The sequence below is a fragment of the Salmo salar genome, chromosome 16 (assembly GCF_965601325.2).
Source record: "Salmo salar chromosome 16, fSalSal1, whole genome shotgun sequence".
Classification (NCBI taxonomy): domain Eukaryota; kingdom Metazoa; phylum Chordata; class Actinopteri; order Salmoniformes; family Salmonidae; genus Salmo; species Salmo salar.
The window spans coordinates 47,430,839-47,452,500 of NC_138306.1; the positions used below are offsets into that span (position 1 = coordinate 47,430,839).

General features: G+C 47.4%; 1 protein-coding gene across 7 annotated transcripts in view; it reads right to left on the reverse strand.

Annotated features, from left to right (window-relative positions):
* Positions 1–21,662, reverse strand: part of LOC106574055 (rab GTPase-activating protein 1-like) — a 158,001-nt gene that overhangs the window by 22,209 nt on the left and 114,130 nt on the right. For 3 of the 7 annotated variants that reach the window (XM_014149586.3, XM_014149589.2, XM_014149591.3), the window contains 2 exons: positions 19,671–19,712; positions 11,744–11,872 (listed from right to left, as the gene is read on the reverse strand). In XM_014149586.3, the coding sequence (XP_014005061.1) occupies positions 11,744–11,872; positions 19,671–19,712 (171 nt within the window). Of the gene's footprint in view, positions 1–4,833; positions 6,770–11,743; positions 11,873–12,887; positions 14,564–19,670; positions 19,713–21,662 lie in introns of those variants that run through there. The other 4 variants (XM_014149587.3, XM_045697322.2, XM_014149590.3 and 1 more) reach the window with 3 other exon arrangements.

Below are 21,662 nucleotides of genomic sequence, written 5' to 3' on the forward strand. Positions count from 1 at the left end.
TGATAAGATAGCCTATCAGCATTGTTTATGCTCCACTGGCCTTGGTTGTACCCAGTGAACAATAGGAACTTTACGAAAGGACTCTCCATCCCCCTCGGCCCTTCTGTTCCTGACGACTGAACACAAGTGTGTGTTCAGGTGTATGATGCCCTGGAAAGATACCAACACAAGCTCTAGGACGAGAGAAGGGTAGAGAGAAGGGATCCATTAGGGCCGGCATTATACCAGTATCGCAATGCCCGTTAGTATCATGGCAAGTAAACCAAAAAAAGGAAGCAGATTTGACTTATTTAGGAAAACACCCGGAATGTTGGAAACAAACATAATGTTGTCAATCAAGAGTCACATATATTTATTTTCCAAGCTATAGCACACTATATTTTACATACTGCAGGATTTTAAAGGACCAAAGAGTTTGGTCTGCCTGATGTTTTCATTTTTGCCATGGTATTGTCACCGCCCTAGGAGCCATTATCTGAAAACAATATGAAAAGGAGAAAGAGAGAAGTCGAGAAATAGAGAGAAAGAAATACTGCTGATGAAAGAGCTTTCATCTGAAAAAGAATATGCCATAGAAGCTTGTCCGTGTGTGAGTGAGAGCGAGCGAGCGAGCGAGCGAGAGAGAGAGATGATGAGTAGCCCAACCGTCTCTCGAAGGTGTGAAGTAACTTGCAAAATTGACCTGCAGAGAAAGAGCACAAGCCAAAAAACAAAACCACACAAAGCTTCCATACACCCCTACAGTTTTGATTCCAGATGACAACATAATATGGAACCTTCTGGAAAAGAAAGCACTTGGTTTCCCCCTCCAGCCCACTCACCCCCATCCTCTTCTTCCCCCAACACACTCATTCTTCCCCTCGCACTATCAGTCATATCTGACCACAGACAGCCTTGAAAGTGGCAGAAGATGACACTATTTCACCCTCACTTTTTCCATTGAAGTTGTATATAGGCCATCAGCATTCCCCTTTATGACTATTAACAGGCCCATAAAACACAGCTAATGATAGCCCTCTAATGTCGCTCACTAAAACCAATGATCATTTCAACATTATCCACACTAATTTCGCCATCTCTGAAGTAGCTTCCTATCTAGCCATTTATCCATGAGCCATACAAAATGTATTTCCAATGCTTAAACATGTGAAATTATATTCCTTATGCTAAAAAATGCCATTGATATATCACAAATCTAAAATACGCCATACAAGATATATTCCCAAAGTTAAAAGTATGTGGACACCTGCCCCTTGAACATCTCATTTGAAAATCATGGGAATTAATTAATCATGGCCACCGATCTCAACAAACTATTTCTGTATGGACATTCCTTTGTGTTCTGGGGCATTGTCATGCTGAAACAGGAAAGGGCCTTCCCCAAACTGTGTGTGAGACAAGCACAAAGTTGAAAGCACCAAATTGTCTACAATGTCATTGTATGCTGTAGCGTTAACATTTCCCTTTACCGGAACTAAAGGGGCATAGACCGAACCATGAAAAATAGCCCAAGACCATTATTCCTCCTCCACCAAACTTTACAGTTGGCACTATGCATTGGGGTAGGTAGTGTTCTCCCGGCATCCGCCAAACCAGATTCGTCCATCGGACTGCCAGATGGTGAAGCGTGATTCAGCACTCCAGAGAACGTGTTCCCACTGCTCCAAAGTCCAATGGCCGCGAGCTTTACAGCACTCCAGCCGACGCTTGGCATTGCACATGGTGATCTTAGGCTTGTGTGAGGCTGCTCGGCCATGGAAACCCACTTCAGGAAGCTCCCGACGAACAGTTCTTGTGCTGACGACGCTTCCAGAGGCAGCTTGGAAGTACTGAGAGTGTTGCAACCGAGGACAGATGATTTTTAAGTGCTATGCGATCCTGCACTTGGCGGTCCCATTCTATGAGCTTGTGTGACCTACCACTTCGCAGCTGAGCCTTTGTTGCTCCTAGACGTTTCCAATTCACAATAACAGCACTTACAGCTGACTGGGGAAGCTCTAGCAGGGAAGAAAATTTGACACTGACTTTTTGGAAAGGTGACATCCAATGACGTTGCCATGTTGAAAGTCATTGAGCTCTTCAGTAAGACCATTCTACTGCCAATGTTTGTCTATGGAGATTGCACGGCTGTGTGCTAGATTTTATACACCTGTCAGCAACGGGGTGTGGTTGAAATAGCCGAATCCACTAATTTGAAAGTGTGTCCACATACTTTTGTATATACAGTTGAAGTCGGAAGTTTACATACACTTACATTGGAGTCATTAAAACAAGTTTTTCAACCACTCCACAAATTTCTTGTTAACAAACTAGTTTTGGCAAGTCGGGTAGGACATCTACTTTGTGCATGACACAAGTAATTTTTCCAACAATTGTTTACAGACAGATTATTTCACTTATAATTCACTGTATCACAATTCCAGTGGGTCAGAAGTTTACATACACTAAGTTGACTGTGCCTTTAAACAGCTTGGTAAATTCCAGAAAATTATGTCATGGCTTTAGAAGCTTCTGATTGGGTAATTGACATCATTTGAGTCAATTGGAGGTGTACCTGTGGATGAATTTCAAGGCCTACCTTCAAACTCAATACCTCTTTGCTTGACATCATGGGAAAATCAAAATAAATCAGCCAAAAATTTCAGCCAAAATGTGCCAAAAATGTATAGACCTCCACAAGTCTGGTTCATCCTTGGGAGCATTTTCCAAATCCTGAAGGTACCACGTTCATCTGTAAAAACAACAGTACGCAAGTATAAACACCATGGGACCACGCAGTCGTCATACCGCTCAGGAAGGAGACGCAATCTGTATCCTAGAGATGAACGTACTTTGGTGCGAAAAGTGCAAATCAATCTCAGAACAACAGCAAAGGACCTTGTGAAGATGAAAGGCCGCTCAGCAAGGAAGAAGCCACTGCTCCAAAACCGCCATAAAAAAGCCAGACTACGGTTTGCAACTGCACATGGCGTCAAAGATTGTACTTTTTGGAGAAATGCCCTCTGGTCTAATGAAACAAAAATAGAACTGTTTGGCCATAATGACCATCGTTATGTTTGGAGGAAAAAGGGGGAGGCTTGCAAGCCGAAGAACACCATCCCAACCGTGAAGCACGGGGGTGGCAGCATCATGTTGTGAGGGTGCTTTGCTGCAGGAGGGACTGGTGCGCTTCACAAAATAGATGGCATCATGAGGAAGTAAAATGATGTGGATATTTTGAAGCAACATCTCAAGACATCAGTCAGGAAGTTAAAGCTTGGTCACAAACGGGTCTTCCAAATGGACAATGGCCCCAAGCATGTACGAGCAAGGAGGCCTACAAACCTGACTCAGTTACACCAGCTCTGTCAGGAGGAATGGGCCAAAATTCACCCAACTTATTGTGGGAAGCTTGTGGAAGGCTACCCGAAACATTTGACCCAAGTTAAATAATTTAAAGGCAATTCTACCAAATACTAATTGAGTGTATGTAAACTTCTGACCCACTGGGAATGTGATGAAAGAAATAAAAGCTGAAATGAATCACTCGACTATTATTCTGACATTTCACATTCTTAAAATAAAGTGGTGATCCTAACTGACCTAAGACAGGGAATTTTTACTAGGATTAAATGTCAGGAATTGTGAAAAACTGAGTTTAAATGTATTTGGCTAAGGTGTATGTAAACTTCCGACTTCAACTGTACAGTGTATATTGGAGGCAGTGACAGCTGGGGGCTATGTAGAGCAATGAGAACCAAAACAGACTGTCTGAGTTCTAAATGGCGCCCTATGACCTAAGTAATGTACTACTGGACAAAAGTATTACATAATATAAGGAATAGGGTTCCATTTGGGATACAGCCTAAGTATAAGCTAACCTTGAGCCACTGTTAGAATATGCCAGTGTTCATGAGGCTCAGCTCTCCAGTGATAACCAATGTACAATCACTCCTTACTAGCACGACAGCCGGCTATAACCCACAGACACACAGCAGTTAGAGATTACAGTACAATGTTATACATTGCTGTTCAATGCTAGACCCTCACAGAATGCACAGTGCCCACGTGTAAGAAAGAACACATTTTCGCTCATATAGACAAAACAAAAAGCATGTATGTCAATGTTGGGATCAATTGCAATTCAATAAATCCATTGCAATTCAATTCAGAGTGTTGAAAATGGTTCTTGATTTGAATTTCAATGCGTGATGATGACCTAATGTGAGAAGTAACCATAGAACTGAGCCCAGCTGATATGAAATGCATGTTGTGAATCTGAGACAAGCACAGTGTTCTCTACTAGACCTGACAGACTGTGTGCACAGGGGGAATATTGGCTAGCTCTGTGGCATAATGGTGCCTGCCTTACCTGGCTGAAAGCATTTGAATATTGAAATGACTGCAATTACCTAAGGATTCAAAACAGCCATTTCAGGAAAAACTGGGTCGTATTTTGACTTCGATGACCAATCTCAAACATACACACAAGCATGCATGCGCACACACTCACACAGGCATACATGCTGGGTGAAGAGTAATCCATCTTTAAATTAAACAAACTGACAGATGTTAGTATCCCGAGGTTAAGCTGACTGGAGAGGGGGAAGAGATTTCCATGAGAACACACTGACAACCACTGAACTATAACTACAATGTGAATACAAATGTATTTCAGTGTGTCAACGCACACGCTACAATCAACACCGTCTCCTACAAGACAGCAGGAAAGATAGTTCTCGCTACTGAAAAAAAAGAAAGCAGTGTTTCCTTTAGCTGTTCTCAGGCAGTAAAAGAGTGCATGAACAGTGTTGAGTTGCCAAAGTAGCCAGGACTGAGGAGGGACAGACCTACCACAGGTTTGGGAGGCTTGGAGAGGGCCACCAGGCTAGCCAGGATATCCTCCTCACAGATCTGATTGATGACGTGGGCGTCGTACGCCACCGTGATAGAGATCTCTTCCATCATCTTGGCACAGGGAAGTCAATTCCACAGGTGGGTGAAGTGGAAAGAGTAAATGGGTGGAAGAGAGGAGTGGAGAGGAAGAGAGAAGTCAACAGGTCTATCAGAGAGTCTGAGGAGTGACTGGCCTCTTTCACTGTCCCTCAAGGTACAAGCCACGCCCCTAAGGGAGGGTGTAACGGAGCGAGGGAGGGAGGAGCCCTGCAGAACAACACACCTGTTGTATTTCTCTCTCCCTCTGATGGTTGGTGTTCTCAAGCGTGTTGTGAGGAGGATAGTGTGACTTTCGTTCCCCCTCTTCCTCAGAACCACTAGGCTGGTATTCCTCCTCCTTTCTTCCTTTCCTCCATTTGTTTGTCCTCCAATCCGTGGCGTATTTCCAGCTCCTCTCGGGTTGCACTCCCAGTATTATTTTCCACTCCCTTCGGTCTAAGTAAGATGAAGTTTGGTTTAGACGCACTCGGAGATGGCTACACACACCAACACATATGCACACACTTCAACTGTGTGTTTCAGTGTGTGTGAGGAAGTGTTGGAACTGTCAGACAAACCACAATGACTCGATGTGTTAAGTGCCTCCGCAGTCTGCATACGTCACACACTGCGTGTCCTCCCCAAAAAAGTTTCAAAACGAAACAATGTGAATAAAAATTTAAAAACGACTGCAGGCACAGCGAGTCTGATGTTTCAATTCAAGGTGCCACAAAAAAAATAAACCACACAGCTGTCTGTAGCGCTGCCTGCAGCCTGACTTATCAGGACCCCACCGTGGTAAGCTTTAGCGTTAGCTTCAGTAGTTCCTGCTGAGACTCTGCCCAGTTCTCTTAGGAGATGTCCCTGGTGGGGAAAGGCACTGTATACAACATTCTCATCCTTTATTCCTTCTTCATTCTCTCAAGGGAGCAGCGTCTAAGAAACAGCAACCACTCCCTCTCTCTCTCTTCCTCTCTCTTGCTCTCTCCGTCTCCACTTCTTCTAAATGGTGAAACTGCTGAGCATGAAACGTCTCCCAGAGGGCTGTCAAAGGCAGGCAGAAGAAATCATATTAATCAATCAAATCATGCCCCTTCGGTGGACATGCCGAGTTGGTTTTAAATGGATTTAAATCCTAAATGTTCCAAGGCGTCGATAAATCTTATTTTTGTCCTGGAAATGTCTCAAAGTTTCCTCAACATTGTTCTTAGGGTGTTTAAGGGCTGTGAAATGTAAATAATTTCCCCATAATCCGGGGTGTTGATAGTCGTTGAAAGCTTAGCGTCGGTCCCCAACTAGCAGGTGCAAGTGAATTCTTGTACTCCACTAAGCTGCTTAGGAGTCAAGTTGATCCGCTTCAGACATCAATAAAGAAATGTAAGGACAATATAAATTGAGCAGGCTGGCTTATATTTCCTTCCTTGGCACTCATGAACATATGAGGTATATAAACAACTGATTCAACTCTGCACTTGTCCATGGGGAAGTATAGTTCCATTGACAGGGTATGATGGTTGTAGTCGCCAGTAGACACTGCTTCATTCCTTCTAACGACACCAAGTTCTGTGACGAGAGTATCTCTCGGACTCACTCCGTGAGATTTGTCTCCTGAGAGAAGAGAACACGCATGCACACACATCTTCCACAAAAAGATGTGAAAAAAGGGTTTAAAAAGGACAAGATGCAAAAATAGAGTGGCTAATTGTGGAGACTAGGCTCTTCTCTGTCAAAACACCTCAGGCATAATGTCACTTCAGAGGACATTGAAGAGAGAATTGAAATCCCAAGATGAGAGAGCTGCTGCTGCTGTTGCCCAATCAGGCAATTCATGAGTGGTGGGGTCCTGTGACACACACACGGTTGTGCCATTCTGGTGTGTTTGTGTGTCTTCTGGGAGGTCAATGGGGGTCGACGTGCTGACGCTGCTTCTTGTATGGTCCTCCCTTGAGTGAGTGAGGAAGGGAGAGAGTGGTTGATAACAGTTTAACAATTTCTCCTTACACTAGGTCAGAGTCAAGGCAGCCCCAGAGCATCAAAGTCCCTCGCACTACACAGCAGTTCCTAGGCCAGTCAGCCAGATATTCAGAAGGTTGCTATTACACGTTAAGCTCCCAAGAGACTCGATGGCCACCACAATCACCGTCAATACCTTATTTTAGCCGCCAGTCGATTTGATTTCCTCCGAGTGGTTAAAGCTAAACAAACAGCCATGCAGGCTCAGAGTACAGGCTGGTTCCATCTGTCTCTTCAGTCACTATGCAGAGTTTGTCTCCACCCAAAGGTCATTCTCTCTCTCAATTTAAGGGCTTTATTGGCATGGGAAACATATGTCAACATTGTCAAAGCAAGTGAACTAGATAATAAACAAAAGTGAACAATAAAAATGTACAGTAAACATTAGACTCACAGAAGTTCCAAAATAATAAAGACATTTCAAATGTCATTATGTGCAAATAGTTAATTACAAAAGGGAAAATAAATAAACAAATATGGGTTGTATTTACAATGGTGTTTGTTCTTCACTGGTTGCCCTTTTCTTGTGGCAACAGGTCACAGATCTTGCTGCTGTGATGGCACACTGTGGTATTTCACCCAGTAGATATGTGAGTTTATCAAAATTGGGTTAGTTTTCGAATTCTTTGTGGGTCTGTGTAATCTGAGGGAAATATGTGTCTCTAATATGGTCATACATTTGGCCGGAGGTTAGGAAGTGCAGCTCAGTTTCCACCTCATTTTGTGGGCAGTGTGCACATAGCCTGTCTTATCATGAGAGCCAGGTCTGCCTACGGCGGCCTTTCTCAATAGCAAGGCTATGCTCACGGTCTCTCTCTCTCTCTCTCTCCCCCAGATAAAGTGTCTCTCTCTCTCTCCCAGATAAAGTGTGTCTCTCTCGACACTGGAGTAGATCCAGAATGTACAGCTGCTAGTAGAAAAAGACAGAAGTTTTCCTCCATTTCCTTGTCATATTGCTGCTGACTCACTGTGTGGCAGGCAGTCCATGAATGCACCTGTTCAGCTCACCTTGTCCACTGAAGTCAATGCAAGGCCTGCCTACCTGCTCTAGCATGCTCTCTCCTCTCTCTCGCGGTCCTAAAGCCTGCCTCTCTCAGTCCATCCTCTATCTGACAATGTGTAAACTTCAGTGTAAACAGCAAATACATTTCTCAGAGCAAAATGACTCAGAAGATCGCACACTGGCATATAACACCACAGTACTGCAAGTGCAGTGTGTGTGTTTGCATGCACGGCACAATTGTTTTACATCATGTCAGTACGTGACAAGGTGAAGTAATATTACTCAAACATTTAGCAGATAATTTTCTTCCAGAAGCTTTTAGAGACAAGCTTGTACGAGGCAATAATTACATAATAACGTATGCAGAGTGTCTACACTCAGGATATCCTGTCATTAGACATACACAGGGGAGAGGTGGAGGGAGAGAGAGATGCATACAGAGAGCAGGGATGGGTGCGGAAGGAGAGAATTTTCTCTTCCATCACGCTCTTCCTCCTTCCTGTAAAACTAGAAGGGCCACCGAGACACAGTTACAAAGCAAGCTAAACACACACACAAACATAAGAGCACACACACACACAAACATAAGAGCACACACACACACAAACATACGAGCACACACACATACAAACCTACGAGCACACACACACACACAAACACACGAGCACACACACACACAAATCTACGAGTACACACACAAACACACGAGCACACACCCACACACAAACAAACGAGCACACACACACACAAACGAGCACACACACACGAGCACACACACACACATATATATACGAGCACACACACACACACACACACACGAGCACACACACACACACACACACACACACACACACGAGCACACACACACACACACACACAGACGAGCACACACACACACACACACACACACGAGCACACACACACATACGAGCACACGAGCACACACACATATACGAGCACACACACACACGAGTACACACGCACGAGCACACACACACAAACGAGCGCACACACACACACACACACACACACACACTAACACAAACGAGCGCACGCACGAGCACACACAAACATACAAACACACACAAACATACGAGCACACACACACACACACGAGCGCACACACACACACGAGCGCACACACACACACACGAGCGCACACACACGAGCACACACCCACACACGAGCACACACACACTCACACACGAGCAGACACACACACACACACACACGACAACACAACATACGACAACACAACATACGAGCACACACACGAGCACACACACACACACACACGAGCACACACACACACGAGCACACACACACACGAGCACACACACGAGCACACACACACACACGAGCACACACACACACACGAGCACACACACACACACGAGCACACACACACACACGACAACACAACATACGAGCACACAACATACGAGCACACACACACAGAGACGGGAGCTGCTCCGCTGCCATCAGTGTGTGTGTGTGTGTGTGTGTGTGTGTGTGTGTGTGTGTGTGTGTGCGCGCGCACGCAGGCAGCCTTAGGCCACTTCTTCTGACCTCAGCACATTCCCCAAATACCTCAGCTCATTATATTCTCCATGTGGGAGGAGGTAGGAGGAACAGTGAACATCTATAACCACACACTGACGGGCTGCGGATGTGGTGTGCCATTCCACAGGAAATACAGTTGAAGTCGGAAGTTTACATACCCTTAGGTTGGAGTTATTAAAACAAGTCTTTCAACCCCTCCACAAATTTCTTGTCAACAAACTATAGTTTTGGCAAGTCGGTTAGGACATCTACTTTGCGCATGACACAAATAATTTTTCCAACAATTGTTAACAGATTATTTCACTGTATCACAATTCCAGTGGGTCAGAAGTTTACATAGACTAAGTTAACTGTGCCTTTAAACAGCTTGGAAAATTCCAGAAAATGATGTCATGGCTTTAGAAGCTTCTGATAGGCTAATTGACATTATTTGAGTCAATTGGAGTTGTACCTGTGGATGTATTTCAAGGCCTACCTTCAAACTCAGTGCCTCTTTGCTTGACATCATGGGAAAATCAAAAGAAATCAGCCAAGACCTTTTTGTAAACCTCCACAAGTGTGGTTCATCCTTGGGAGCAATTTCCAAATGCCCGAAGGTACCACGTTCATCTGTACAAACAATAGTACGCAAGTATAAACACCATGGGACCACGCAGTCATCATACCGCTCAGGAAGGAGACGCGATCTGTATCCTAGAGATGAACGTACTTTGGTGCGAAAAGTGCAAATCAATCCCAGAACAACAGCAAAGGACCTTGTGAAGATGCTGGAGGAAACGGGTACAGAAGTATCTATATCCATAGTAAAACGAGTCCTATATCGATATAACCTGAAAGGCCGCTCAGCAAGGAAGAAGCCACTGCTCCAAAACCGCCATAAAAAAAGCCAGACTACGGTTTGCAACTGCACATGGGGACAAAGATCGTACTTTTTGGAGAAATGTCCTCTGGTCTGATGAAACAAAAATAGAACTGTTTGGCCATAATGACCATCGTTATGTTTGGAGGAAAAAGGGGGAGGCTTGCAAGCCGAAGAACCCCATCCCAGCCGTTAAGCACGGGGGTGGCAGCATCATGTTGTGGGGGTGCTTTGCTGCAAGAGGGACTGGTGCACTTCAAAAAATAAATGGCATCATGAGGAAGGGAAATTATGTGGATATATTGAAGCAACATCTCAAGACATCAGTCAGGAAGTTAAAGCTTGGTCGCAAACGGGTCTTCCAAATGGACAATGACCCCAAGCATACTTCCAAAGTTATGGCAAAATGACTTAAGGACAACAAAGTCAAGGTATTGGAGTGGCCATCACAAAGCCCTGACCTCATTCCCATAGAAAATTTGTGGGCAGAACTGAAAAAGCGTGTACGAGCAAGGAGGCCTACAAACCTGACTCAGTTACACCAGCTCTGTCAGGAGGAATGGGCCAAAATTCACCCAACTTATTGTGGGAAGCTTGTGGAAGGCTACCCACAACGTTTGACCCAAGTTAAACAATTTAAAGGCAATGCTACCAAATACCAATTGAGCGTATATAAACTTCTGACCCACAGGGAATATGATACAGTGAATTATAAATGAAATAATCTGTCTGTAAACAATTGTTGGAAAAAGCTGAAATAAATCACTCTCTCTACTATTATTCTGACATTTCACATTATTAAAATAAAGTGGTGATCCTAACTGACCTAAGACAGGGAATTTTTACTACGATTAAAATGTCAGGAATTGTGAAAAACTGAGTTTAAATGTATTTGGCTAAGGTATATGTAAACTTCCGACTTCAACTGTATGTTAACAAAGAAATATCAAGTTGTCACGTGCACTAGTACAGTGAAATGACTTTCCTGCTTGCTCTTTCGCAACAATATCAGTAGAACTAAAAAATAAAGTAAAGTAGAACAAAAACACATGACAAATACTTGACTTTTTAAAAAGTGTTATAATACTACTGATAAGACGAACGCGGGAAAGTAAGTAAGCTAAATACAGGGTCAGTGCCAATACCATATTTACAGTACAATGTGCAGGGACACTGGAGTGGTAAGGGTAAATATCCTCATAACCTGTTAGATAGACTATGGCAAACCTGGCTTAGAAGTCATGTAGGCAATTCAACTAGACTGACACTTTCACATCTCTGAAAATAAAACTGGACTTCGCCCAGTCGGAGGCATAAGCTCCCTTTTGGACCAGTGGTCAGTGCAGTGTGTAAAACAGGGGGAACAGAAAACAGAGAATAATGGTTCTTACCTTGATGTTACAGGCCTGTTCCATGAGCCTGCGGGCGTTCTCTGCAGCCCTGTAGCGTTTGGGCAGCTGGACCCGGAAGAACTTCAGAGCCCCCTCAAAGTCAGTCTGAAGCAGGTCCTCCTTGGACGTCTGAGGAGAAAGAAGACAAGCTCAGCCAATAGACTAGAATACGACAGAGACAGAAGTCTGAAAACATGACACTATAACTGCCAACTTTGTAGAGTAAAGTTGGAAAGATGATAGTACTCAACTGTAATGGGAAATGATTTGATTACTTATTTTCCAGTATTTTATTTACTGGTGATATGGATTTATATGTAATAAACATGATCAGACAGATGCTTTCCCTTGAGGGAAGGGAAACAGGAGTTAACCATGTATGTTTAATTAACATATTTAATACAAGTAGTTTTAGTTTAGTGAACAGATTGTTGGAGACTAAGCAGTAATACTTTACATTTGACCTGTTTAACTGCCAGCATCTAATGTCTACTAGTGTTGAATGTTATGGTTACAGTTTGACCACCAGAGTCGAGGGCACACTGATAATGTATCTGTGCCACCCTGATTCTGTAGCAGCCAACGTTGTGACTTCCTACAAGCCTCGTGTTGGTGTTTACAGTACTGTCAGTGCTGTGTGATTAACAGAGGGCCTTCTCCAAGAGGCCCGTTAAACAGTTTCTCTGCTTCTGTTCTGACATTGTCTCCATGTTGCAACTTGCAATAAAGCAGATTTATTTCCGATTGATTTGACGTCTGCTCACCTTTTGGTTCACCTGGAATTCCCTTTACATTAACCATGAGTAATACTATTTTGATCCTAGATATCTGGTAGTGTCACTTCAAGTGAGACGGGTGGTTAAAACGGTTTGAGGACCTTGTTAATAGGGCTGAACGTAACAGCACCACACAATGGCATAATGATGCATCTTCATAATGATGATTCACACAAAACACTAAATTAACAGCCAAAGCTATTGAACAATTCAACAATATAGCTACATTACAAAAGTATGTTGTTGGACAACAGTGGCCCTCGCAGGGTAAGATTGCCCATCCCTGGCCTAACGCATATCCTGTCCCAGCCCCAGTCCCTATCTCAGTCCCTGCCCCAACCCCAGTCCCTATCCAGTCCATCTCTCACCGCAAGTAGTTTGGGGACGAAGAGGCGGTGGCCCATCCCCAGGAGCCCCATCACCTTACAGACAGAGTCTGTCTCCCCAGCTTTCTCCTCCGCTGAACCCCCTTCCTCTGCCCCCCAGCTGCCCATCCGCAGTGCCGCTGGTAGCTGGGTGGGCATTGCAGTGATCGGGGGTGATGGTTGGGTGGAGGGGGAAAGGGAGGGAGAGAAGGACGGAGAGGCGAGAGGCTCCAGCTCTGGGGCCAGGGTGGCCAGGGTGCAGGGCGTGCAGCGTGCAGTCCCAGCTATGTCCAAGCTAAGTCCGCGTCAATATCGGTCAATCCGACCAAGACTTCAGGTCAGGGTCCAGCAGAGGTTTTCTTCTTAGGCTGTTTGGCAATTCAAGCTAGGTCTTAACGAATGGCAGCAGTGACCTTTTGGGGGAAAGAATAGGTCGATAGTTCCGCATCGGGTAGTGACACACACAACACAGTGAGGTATTGGATCAGAGCTTCTCAAGATAGACTGGCCAAGCCTGTCGTCCCCCAAAAATACAAACTCAGCAGAAATACACCACGAATAGATCCACAGGTAGAGAGGATCCAGTGGGGTTGAGGACCAGAGAATCAGTGAGTTGGTTGGGTTCATTCAGTAAGCTCCGTTGTCAGAGAGCCGATATAGCTCCTCGACCTGACAACACTATAGTCCCTTCATCACAACTGACCAGCGCAGTCGGCATAATGTAGATACGGTGAGGCAGGAAATACAGTGCAAGGATACTCATCTGCTTTTCTCAACAACAAAAAAATCCCAAAACTTGGGGGGGGGCACGAGACAGGCACGAGGCCAGACGGTTTAAACAGATGACAGGTAATGAGTCTTCACCTTTTTATCCCCCTACCTTCTTCAAAGAGCAAAAATCTCTCTTTTCACAACCGAGACCAAGGCTTAACACGAAGGACAAAACACAGACTTCAATAATCTTCCATCTCCAGCCTAGAGGTAACGCTATAGACATATAGGTCAGGGCAGATTGAGTTTGCTTCACAAAATCTGTCCACAAACATCCCTCCCTTCCAAATGATGTAGTCCCTTCACGTCCGAAGCGGTCCTTTCTGATGTAACACACATCGGAAGCTGAGGGGAGGAAGAGACTGAAGTGATTCTGTCTATTAGCCACGCCGCCTTAGGCTGAAGCTGCTTCCATCCCAAACAGTGACGTCTTGGCGTTGTGTTGTTAACAGCTGAACGGACTTTATGAACGATGGTGACTCAGAGTCCAAGAGAGGAAACAGATGTAGTGGTGGTAGAGATCAGGGAGAGGCAGAGTAGGGAAGGCTCTGACAGGAAGCCTTAGCAGGACACACAAGCTTGAGTGTGTGTGTCTCGGTTTCTGTCAGGAAATCCTTTACTCCCATAAAGGAGCATTGAAATAGCCAAGGCCCTCAGAAGCGGAGTTTAATTAGGGAGAAACATCCACAAAGGCTTTAAAAAGGACTCCTGAATCTAATACCTCCAGCAGACCTCCATAAGGAAACACATCCAGAGTAGAAATCCTTCCAGTCAAGGTAAAGGTTTCCTTCCAGGTCCTTTGCAGGAGGGTCCTTTGCTGTGTCAGATTATGCTGGTCCAAAGCCTCGGTCAAACGGGGGAGACACAGGTTTGGGTTTGGTCTGCTAGTGGAGGCATGTGGAGAGAAACCACACCGGTTCTCCCACCTTCCTTTTCCTCCCTCTCCCTTCCCCTCTCGCCTTCAAGACCCGCCCAGCTAAAGGGTCTGCGATGCTACTGGCTAACACAGCTGCTCTGATGCAGAGGTCTGGGCTGGGGCTGGGCGGTGGGAGAGAGAGTGAGCGAGAGAGCATGTGACTGAGAGGCTGAGGCAGAGAGGTGCTAAAAGACAAGAGAAGAAGGAGAGGGGAAGGGTATGATAGAGAGGTCTGAGGGTTGATGCGCTCGCGGTAGACATCCCTGAAAAAAATGTAAGACCCCCTCCTCCTTTTCTACACCTCAGCTAATGGCTAACTACTAACAGCTAAAAGATGTTAGTGCTGCTGCCGTGCACTCCTAAACGACTATGGTAGACCGGCAGGGGCGGGTAAGTTCACAGAGGGAGAGGGAGAGAGACAGAGGGGGGAAGGGGAGAGAGACAGAGTGGGGAAGGGGAGAGAGACAGAGGGGGGAAGGGGAGAGAGACAGAGGGGGGAAGGGGAGAGAGACAGAGGGGGGAAGGGGAGAGAGACAGAGGGGGGAAGGGGAGAGAGACAGAGGGGGGAAGGGGAGAGAGACAGAGGGGGGAAGGGGAGGGGGAGAGACAGAGAGATAGAGACAGAGGGATAGAGGGGAGGGGGAGAGAGACAGAGGGATAGAGGGGAGGGGGAGAGAGACAGAGGGATAGAGGGGAGGGGGAGAGAGACAGAGGGATAGAGGGGAGGGGGAGAGAGACAGAGGGATAGAGGGGAGGGGGAGAGAGACAGAGGGATAGAGGGGAGGGGGAGAGAGACAGAGGGATAGAGGGGAGGGGGAGAGAGACAGAGGGATAGAGGGGAGGGGGAGAGAGACAGAGGGATAGAGGGGAGGGGGAGAGAGACAGAGGGATAGAGGGGAGGGGGAGAGAGACAGAGGGATAGAGGGGAGGGGGAGAGAGACAGAGGGATAGAGGGGAGGGGAGAGAGGAAGGAGGAGAGGGAGCCTCCGGGAATAATGCCGTCATGCCTGACCAATCGGACACACACACACACACACACAACCAATATATGCTTTAATAGCATGAAAGTACTATTCTGTTGTAGCTGGAGGCTTTTTAAAATCTAACAATAGACAGTAATGGGTATCATCGGCGAGGAGACCATGTGTAGAAACAAAGTACGGGTTCAAATAGAAGAGCCATCACCATAGCCCTCCCAGGAGCTGCTAGTTCACCTCACACATGGTTTCTACCCACTCTTTAATCTCGCCCTCTCCCTCTCTCTCGTTCGCCCTCTCCCTCGTTCGCTTCCTCTCTCGTTCGCCCCCTCTCTCTCTCTCGCTCACCCCCTCCCTCTCTCTCTCTCCCTCGCTCGCCACCTCTCTCTCTCTCCCTCGCTCGCCCCCTCTCTCTCTCTCCCTCGTTCGCCCCCCCCCCTCTCCCTCGTTCGCCCCCTCCCTCTCCCTCGTTCGCCCCCTCCCTCTCCCTCGTTCACTCCCTCCCTCTCCCTCGTTCACTCCCTCCCTCCCTCGCCCTCTCCCTCGTTCGCCCTCCCTCGTTCGCCCTCCTCCCTCTCTCACCCCCCCTTCTTCTCGCCCTCCCTCCCTCTCTCATTCTCTCGCTCGCCCTCCCTCTCGCCCTCCCTCTCTCGCCCCCCCTTCCTCTCCCACTCTCACTCGCCCTCTCCCGCTCGCCCTCCCTCTCTCGCCCCCTCTCTCGTTCGCCCCCTCTCTCGTTCGCCCACCCCCTCCCTCTCTCTCTCTCCCTCGCTCGCCCCCTCTCTCTCTCTCCCTCGCTCGCCCCCTCTCTCTCTCTCCCTCGCTCGCCCCCTCTCTCTCTCTCCCTCGCTCGCCCCCTCTCTCTCTCTCCCTCGCTCGCCCCCTCTCTCTCTCTCCCTCGTTCGCCCCCTCTCTCTCTCCCTCGTTCGCCCCCTCTCTCTCTCTCCCTCGTTCGCCCCCCCTCTCTCTCCCTCGTTCGCCCCCTCTCTCTCTCCCTCGTTCACTCCCTCTCCCTCGTTCACTCCCTCTCCCTCGTTCACTCCCTCTCCCTCTCTCGCCCCCTCCCTCGCCCTCTCCCTCGTTCGCCCTCCCTCGTTCGCCCTCCTCCCTCTCTCACCCCCCCTTCTTCTCGCCCTCCCTCCCTCTCTCATTCTCTCGCTCGCCCTCCCTCTCGCCCCCCCTTCCTCTCCCCCTCCCGCTCGCCCTCTCCCGCTCGCCCTCCCTCTCCCGCTCGCCCTCTCCCGCTCGCCCTCCCTCTCTCGCTCGCCCCCCCTCTCTCGCTCGCCCCCTCTCTCGCTCGCCCCCTCTCTCGTTCTCTCGCTCGCCCCCTCTCTCGTTCTCTCGCTCGCCCCCTCTCTCGTTCTCTCGCTCGCCCCCTCTCGCTCGCCCCCTCTCTCGTTCTCTCGCTCGCCCCCCCGCTCGCCCTCTCTCTCGTTCTCCCGCTCGCCCTCTCTCTCGTTCTCCCTCTCTCGTCCTCCCTCTCTCGCCCGCCCTCTCTCGCCCGCCCTCTCTCTCTCTCTCGCCGCCTTCTTTCTCGCCCCTCTCTCGTTCTCTCGCTCTCCCGTTCTCTCGCTCTCCCGTTCTCTCGCTCGCCCTCTCTCTCGTTCTCCCGCTCGCCCTCTCTTTCGTCCTCCCTCTCTCGCCCTCCCTCTCGTTCGTCCCCCCTCTCTCGCCCTCCCTCTCGTTCGTCCCCCCTCTCTCGCCCTCCCTCTCTCGCCCTCCCTCTCTCGCCCGCCCTCTTTCTCGCCCCTCTCTCGCCCGCCTTCTTTCTCGCCCCTCTCTCGTTCTCTCTCTCGCCCTCTCGCTCTCCCGTTCTCTCGCTCGCCCTCTCCAGTTCTCTCGTTCGCTCTCCCGCGCTCGCTCTCGCTCCCCCTCTCTCGCTCTCCCCCTCTCCCGCTCTCCCGCTCTCTCGCTCTCCCGTTTGCTCGCCCGCTCTCCCGTTCGCTTTAGTGCAGTACCAGATACCCTCCCTGTTGCCATATATTCTTTAGTGCAGTACCAGATACCCTCCCTGTTACCATATATTCTTTAGTGCAGTATCAGATACCCTCCCTGTTACCATATATTCTTTAGTGCAGTATCAGATACCCTCCCTGTTTCCATATATTCTTTAGTGCAGTATCAGATACCCTCCCTGTTTCCATATATTCTTTAGTGCAGTACCAGATACCCTCCCTGTTTCCATATATTCTTTAGTGCAGTACCAGATACCCTCCCTGTTGCCATATATTCTTTAGTGCAGTACCAGATACCCTCCCTGTTACCATATATTCTTTAGTGCAGTACCAGATACCCTCCCTGTTTCCATATATTCTTTAGTGCAGTACCAGATACCCTCCCTGTTGCCATATATTCTTTAGTGCAGTACCAGATACCCTCCCTGTTACCATATATTCTTTAGTGCAGTACCAGATACCCTCCCTGTTTCCATATATTCTTTAGTGCAGTATCAGATACCCTCCCTGTTTCCATATATTCTTTAGTGCAGTATCAGATACCCTCCCTGTTTCCATATATTCTTTAGTGCAGTACCAGATACCCTCCCTGTTTCCATATATTCTTTAGTGCAGCACCAGATACCCTCCCTGTTTCCATATATTCTTTACCACAGCACAAGACACCAGGGACGGTTAACTCTGGAGATCCCGTCTATCTCCACTGAGTTCTCTAAATCTGCTTAATAGGTTTTTTTTGGCCTCTTATTAAAAAAATATGTGATGACAAATTCAAAAGGCTGATTTAGTACCTTTTTAATTAAGAATGTGTTTGATTTCGATGACTGTTATGCTTTTCATGTATATTGATGTCTCAGTCTCCAGTATTTATGCTGCAGTAGTTTATGTGTCGGGGGGCTAGGGTCAGTCTGTTATATCTGGAGTATTTCTCCTGTCTTATCCGGTGTCCTGTGTGAATTTAACTATGCTCCCTCTAATTTTCTCTCTTTTTCTTTCTCTCTCGGATGACCTGAGCCCTAGGACCATGCCTCAGGACTACCTGGCCTGATGACTCCTTGCTGTCCCCAGTCCACCTGGCCGTGCTGCTGCTCCAGTTTCAACTGTTCTGCCTGCGGCTATGGAACCCTGACCTGTTCACCGGACGTGCTACCTGTCCCAGACCTGCTGTTTTCAACTCTCTAGAGACAGCAGGAGCGGTAGAGATACTCTCAATGATCGGCTATGAAAAGCCAACTGACATTTACTCCTGAGGTGCTGACCTGTTGCACCCTCTACAACCACTGTGATTATTATTATTTGACCCTGCTGGTCATCTATGAACGTTTGAACATTTTGGCCATGTTCTGTTATAATCTCCACCCGGCACAGCCAGAAGAGGACTGGCCACCCCTCATAGCCTGGTTACTCTCTAGGTTTCTTCCTAGGTTTTGGCCTTTCTAGGGAGTTTTTCCTAGCCACCGTGCTTCTACACCTGCATTGCTTGCTGTTTGGGGTTTTAGGCTGGGTTTCTGTACAGCACTTTGTGACATCAGCTGAAGTAAGAAGAGCTTTATAAATACATTTGATTGATTGACTGATATGCAGGGCTCATCTGTGAAAGAGACCTTGGTCTCAGCAAGACTCCCTGTTAAAATAACGGTTAAATAAAATAAAGAAATGGGCAGCAGAGGGAGACATAGGCAAACTACTCCACTTTCTTACAACCCAGTCATCCATACTGTACTACACAGAACATCATACTCTGACAGCAGAGATGCTCTCCCATGTATTTACTAAACACTGCAGAATCCCCCACAGTGACTAAAAATATATATACATATTTTTTAAATCAGTCAAATGGTTCATAAGTAAGAGAGAGGATTGTGGTCTGTATCTTGAGTCTGGTTAAAAAGCAGTTTTCTTCAGAAAGTGTGGGATTTCGGGGTTGGGTCATCTGATTCTGGATCTGTGGTTAATGCCAACTTCTTCTACCTCAAGACCGTTGAGGTCAAAAAGCCTTTTAATATAATCTGATTCATAGCAATCAAAAAAGGCAGGTCGAAGTCTTAGGCTTCTGTGTTGAGTGTGAATCGTCCAATCCCATAACAGGATTTGTCTGTAATTGAAAAATGAAAGGAATGGTTTGGACCCTCAGTACATGAATAAAAGTAAAGGAAGCCGATCACACCTTGAGGAGGGCCAGAGCCACGTTGAAGATGACGTTCAGACCCTAGGAGAGGAGAAGAACACGGTGAAGATCACTGCTAATTATCACAGGTCTTAACCACACACACAGCTCTGTAGTTATCACCTAAACACATGTCATACAGTGGAAAGAATCAAAGTGTTTCATCTCATCAACTGTCTTCATATCCGCTGCTTTATCTTGTAAACGTAATGCCAATAAACCATGTAGGACATGTATTTTTATTTTTTTAATTGTGATGGATTGGCAAGGTGAAAACTATCTTCACTTAACTTATGAAACTGCTGTGTTGAGAGCCAAGACAAAACACAAAAAACAAATGAGATAATGATACTTCTGGTGCCGGTGCAATCAATGTATTTGTACCATACGATCTATGTAACTTCAAACATACATTCATGATTCATACTGTCAGATTTCATAGTGTCTGTATTGTCTATTCATGATTTCATATGATTTCAAAGCAAACGGTCCGTTGATGATAATAAGGACTCTACGTTCCCAAGGGAACGCTATGGAAACACGCCCACCCCTGAGGATACACCTGGACCCACAGTACTGAGTGACAACCATCTAAAAGAAAGACGGATTGAGAGAGGACAAGTGGTGTGGGCTGAGAGAGGGGGAGAAAGAGAGAGAAAGGAGAGAGAGACAGATGGAGGGAGGGAGGGAGGAGAAGAGAAACAGACCGTCCCTCTCATGGACAGGTTGGGCTCCATCATGGGCACAGTGACAGACAGATGGAGGAATGAATGACAGAGTGAGAAAATTAGAGAAATAAATAGATTAAGGAGAAAGGGAGAAGAGTGACAGAGAGAAAGACAGAGGGAGAGCGCTAGCGAGACAGAGGGACAGCACTAGCGAGACAGAGGGACAGCACTAGCGAGGGACAGCAAGAGAGAGAGGGGGAGAAGGGGAGAGAGAGGATGCTGAAGTCAGCTCCGCATGGGAACACCGACAGCCCGTTCACATGGCAACACTGGGCTAAAAATATCTTCCCAGTTCTATAAATAACCAGGAGAAGGCTTCTTTCTCTCTCTCCTCATCCCGCTCTCCCTTCCTCCGTCTATTTTTCAAAGGGCTCTAGATGGCGCTAGGATGTCAGAGGCAGACACAGAGCGAGGCACACACAGAGACAGAGAGAGAGAGAGAGACAGAGAGAGAGAGAGCGCGCGAGACACAGAGAGAGAGAAAGAGAGAGAGAGAGCGCGAGACACAGAGAGAGAGAGAAAGAGAGAGCGCGAGACACAGAGAGAGAGAGAGAGAGCGCGCGAGACACAGAGAGAGAGAGAGAGCGCGAGACACAGAGAGAGAGAGAGAGCGCGAGACACAGAGAGAGAGAGAGAGCGCGAGACACAGAGAGAGAGAGAGAGAGCGCGAGACACAGAGAGAGAGCGCGAGACAGAGAGACAGAGAGAGCGAGAGAGACAGAAAGAGAGAGAGAGACAAAGAGAGAGACAGAAAGAGAGAGAGAACGAGAGACAGAGAGAGAACGAGGGACAGAGAGAGAGAACGAGAGAGACAGACAGACAGAACGAGAGCGAGAGAGCGCGAGACAGAGAGAGAGAGCGCGAGACACAGAGAGAGAGAGCGCGAGACACAGAGAGAGAGAGAGAGAGAGAGAGAGCGCGAGACAGAGAGAGAGAGACACAGAGAGAAAGCGAGAGAGACAGAGAGAGAGCGAGAGAGACACAGAGAGAGAGCGAGAGAGACAGAAAGAGAGAGAACGAGAGAGAGAGACAGACAGACAGAGAACGAGACAGACAGAGAACGAGAGAGAGAGACAGACAGACAGAACGAGAGACAGACAGAGAGCGAGCGAGCGAGCGAGCGACAGACAGAGAGCGAGCGAGCGAGAGACAGACAGAGAGCGAGCGAGCGAGCGAGAGACAGACAGAGAGCGAGCGAGCGAGAGACAGACAGAGAGCGAGCGAGCGAGAGACAGACAGACAGACAGAGAGCGAGCGAGAGACA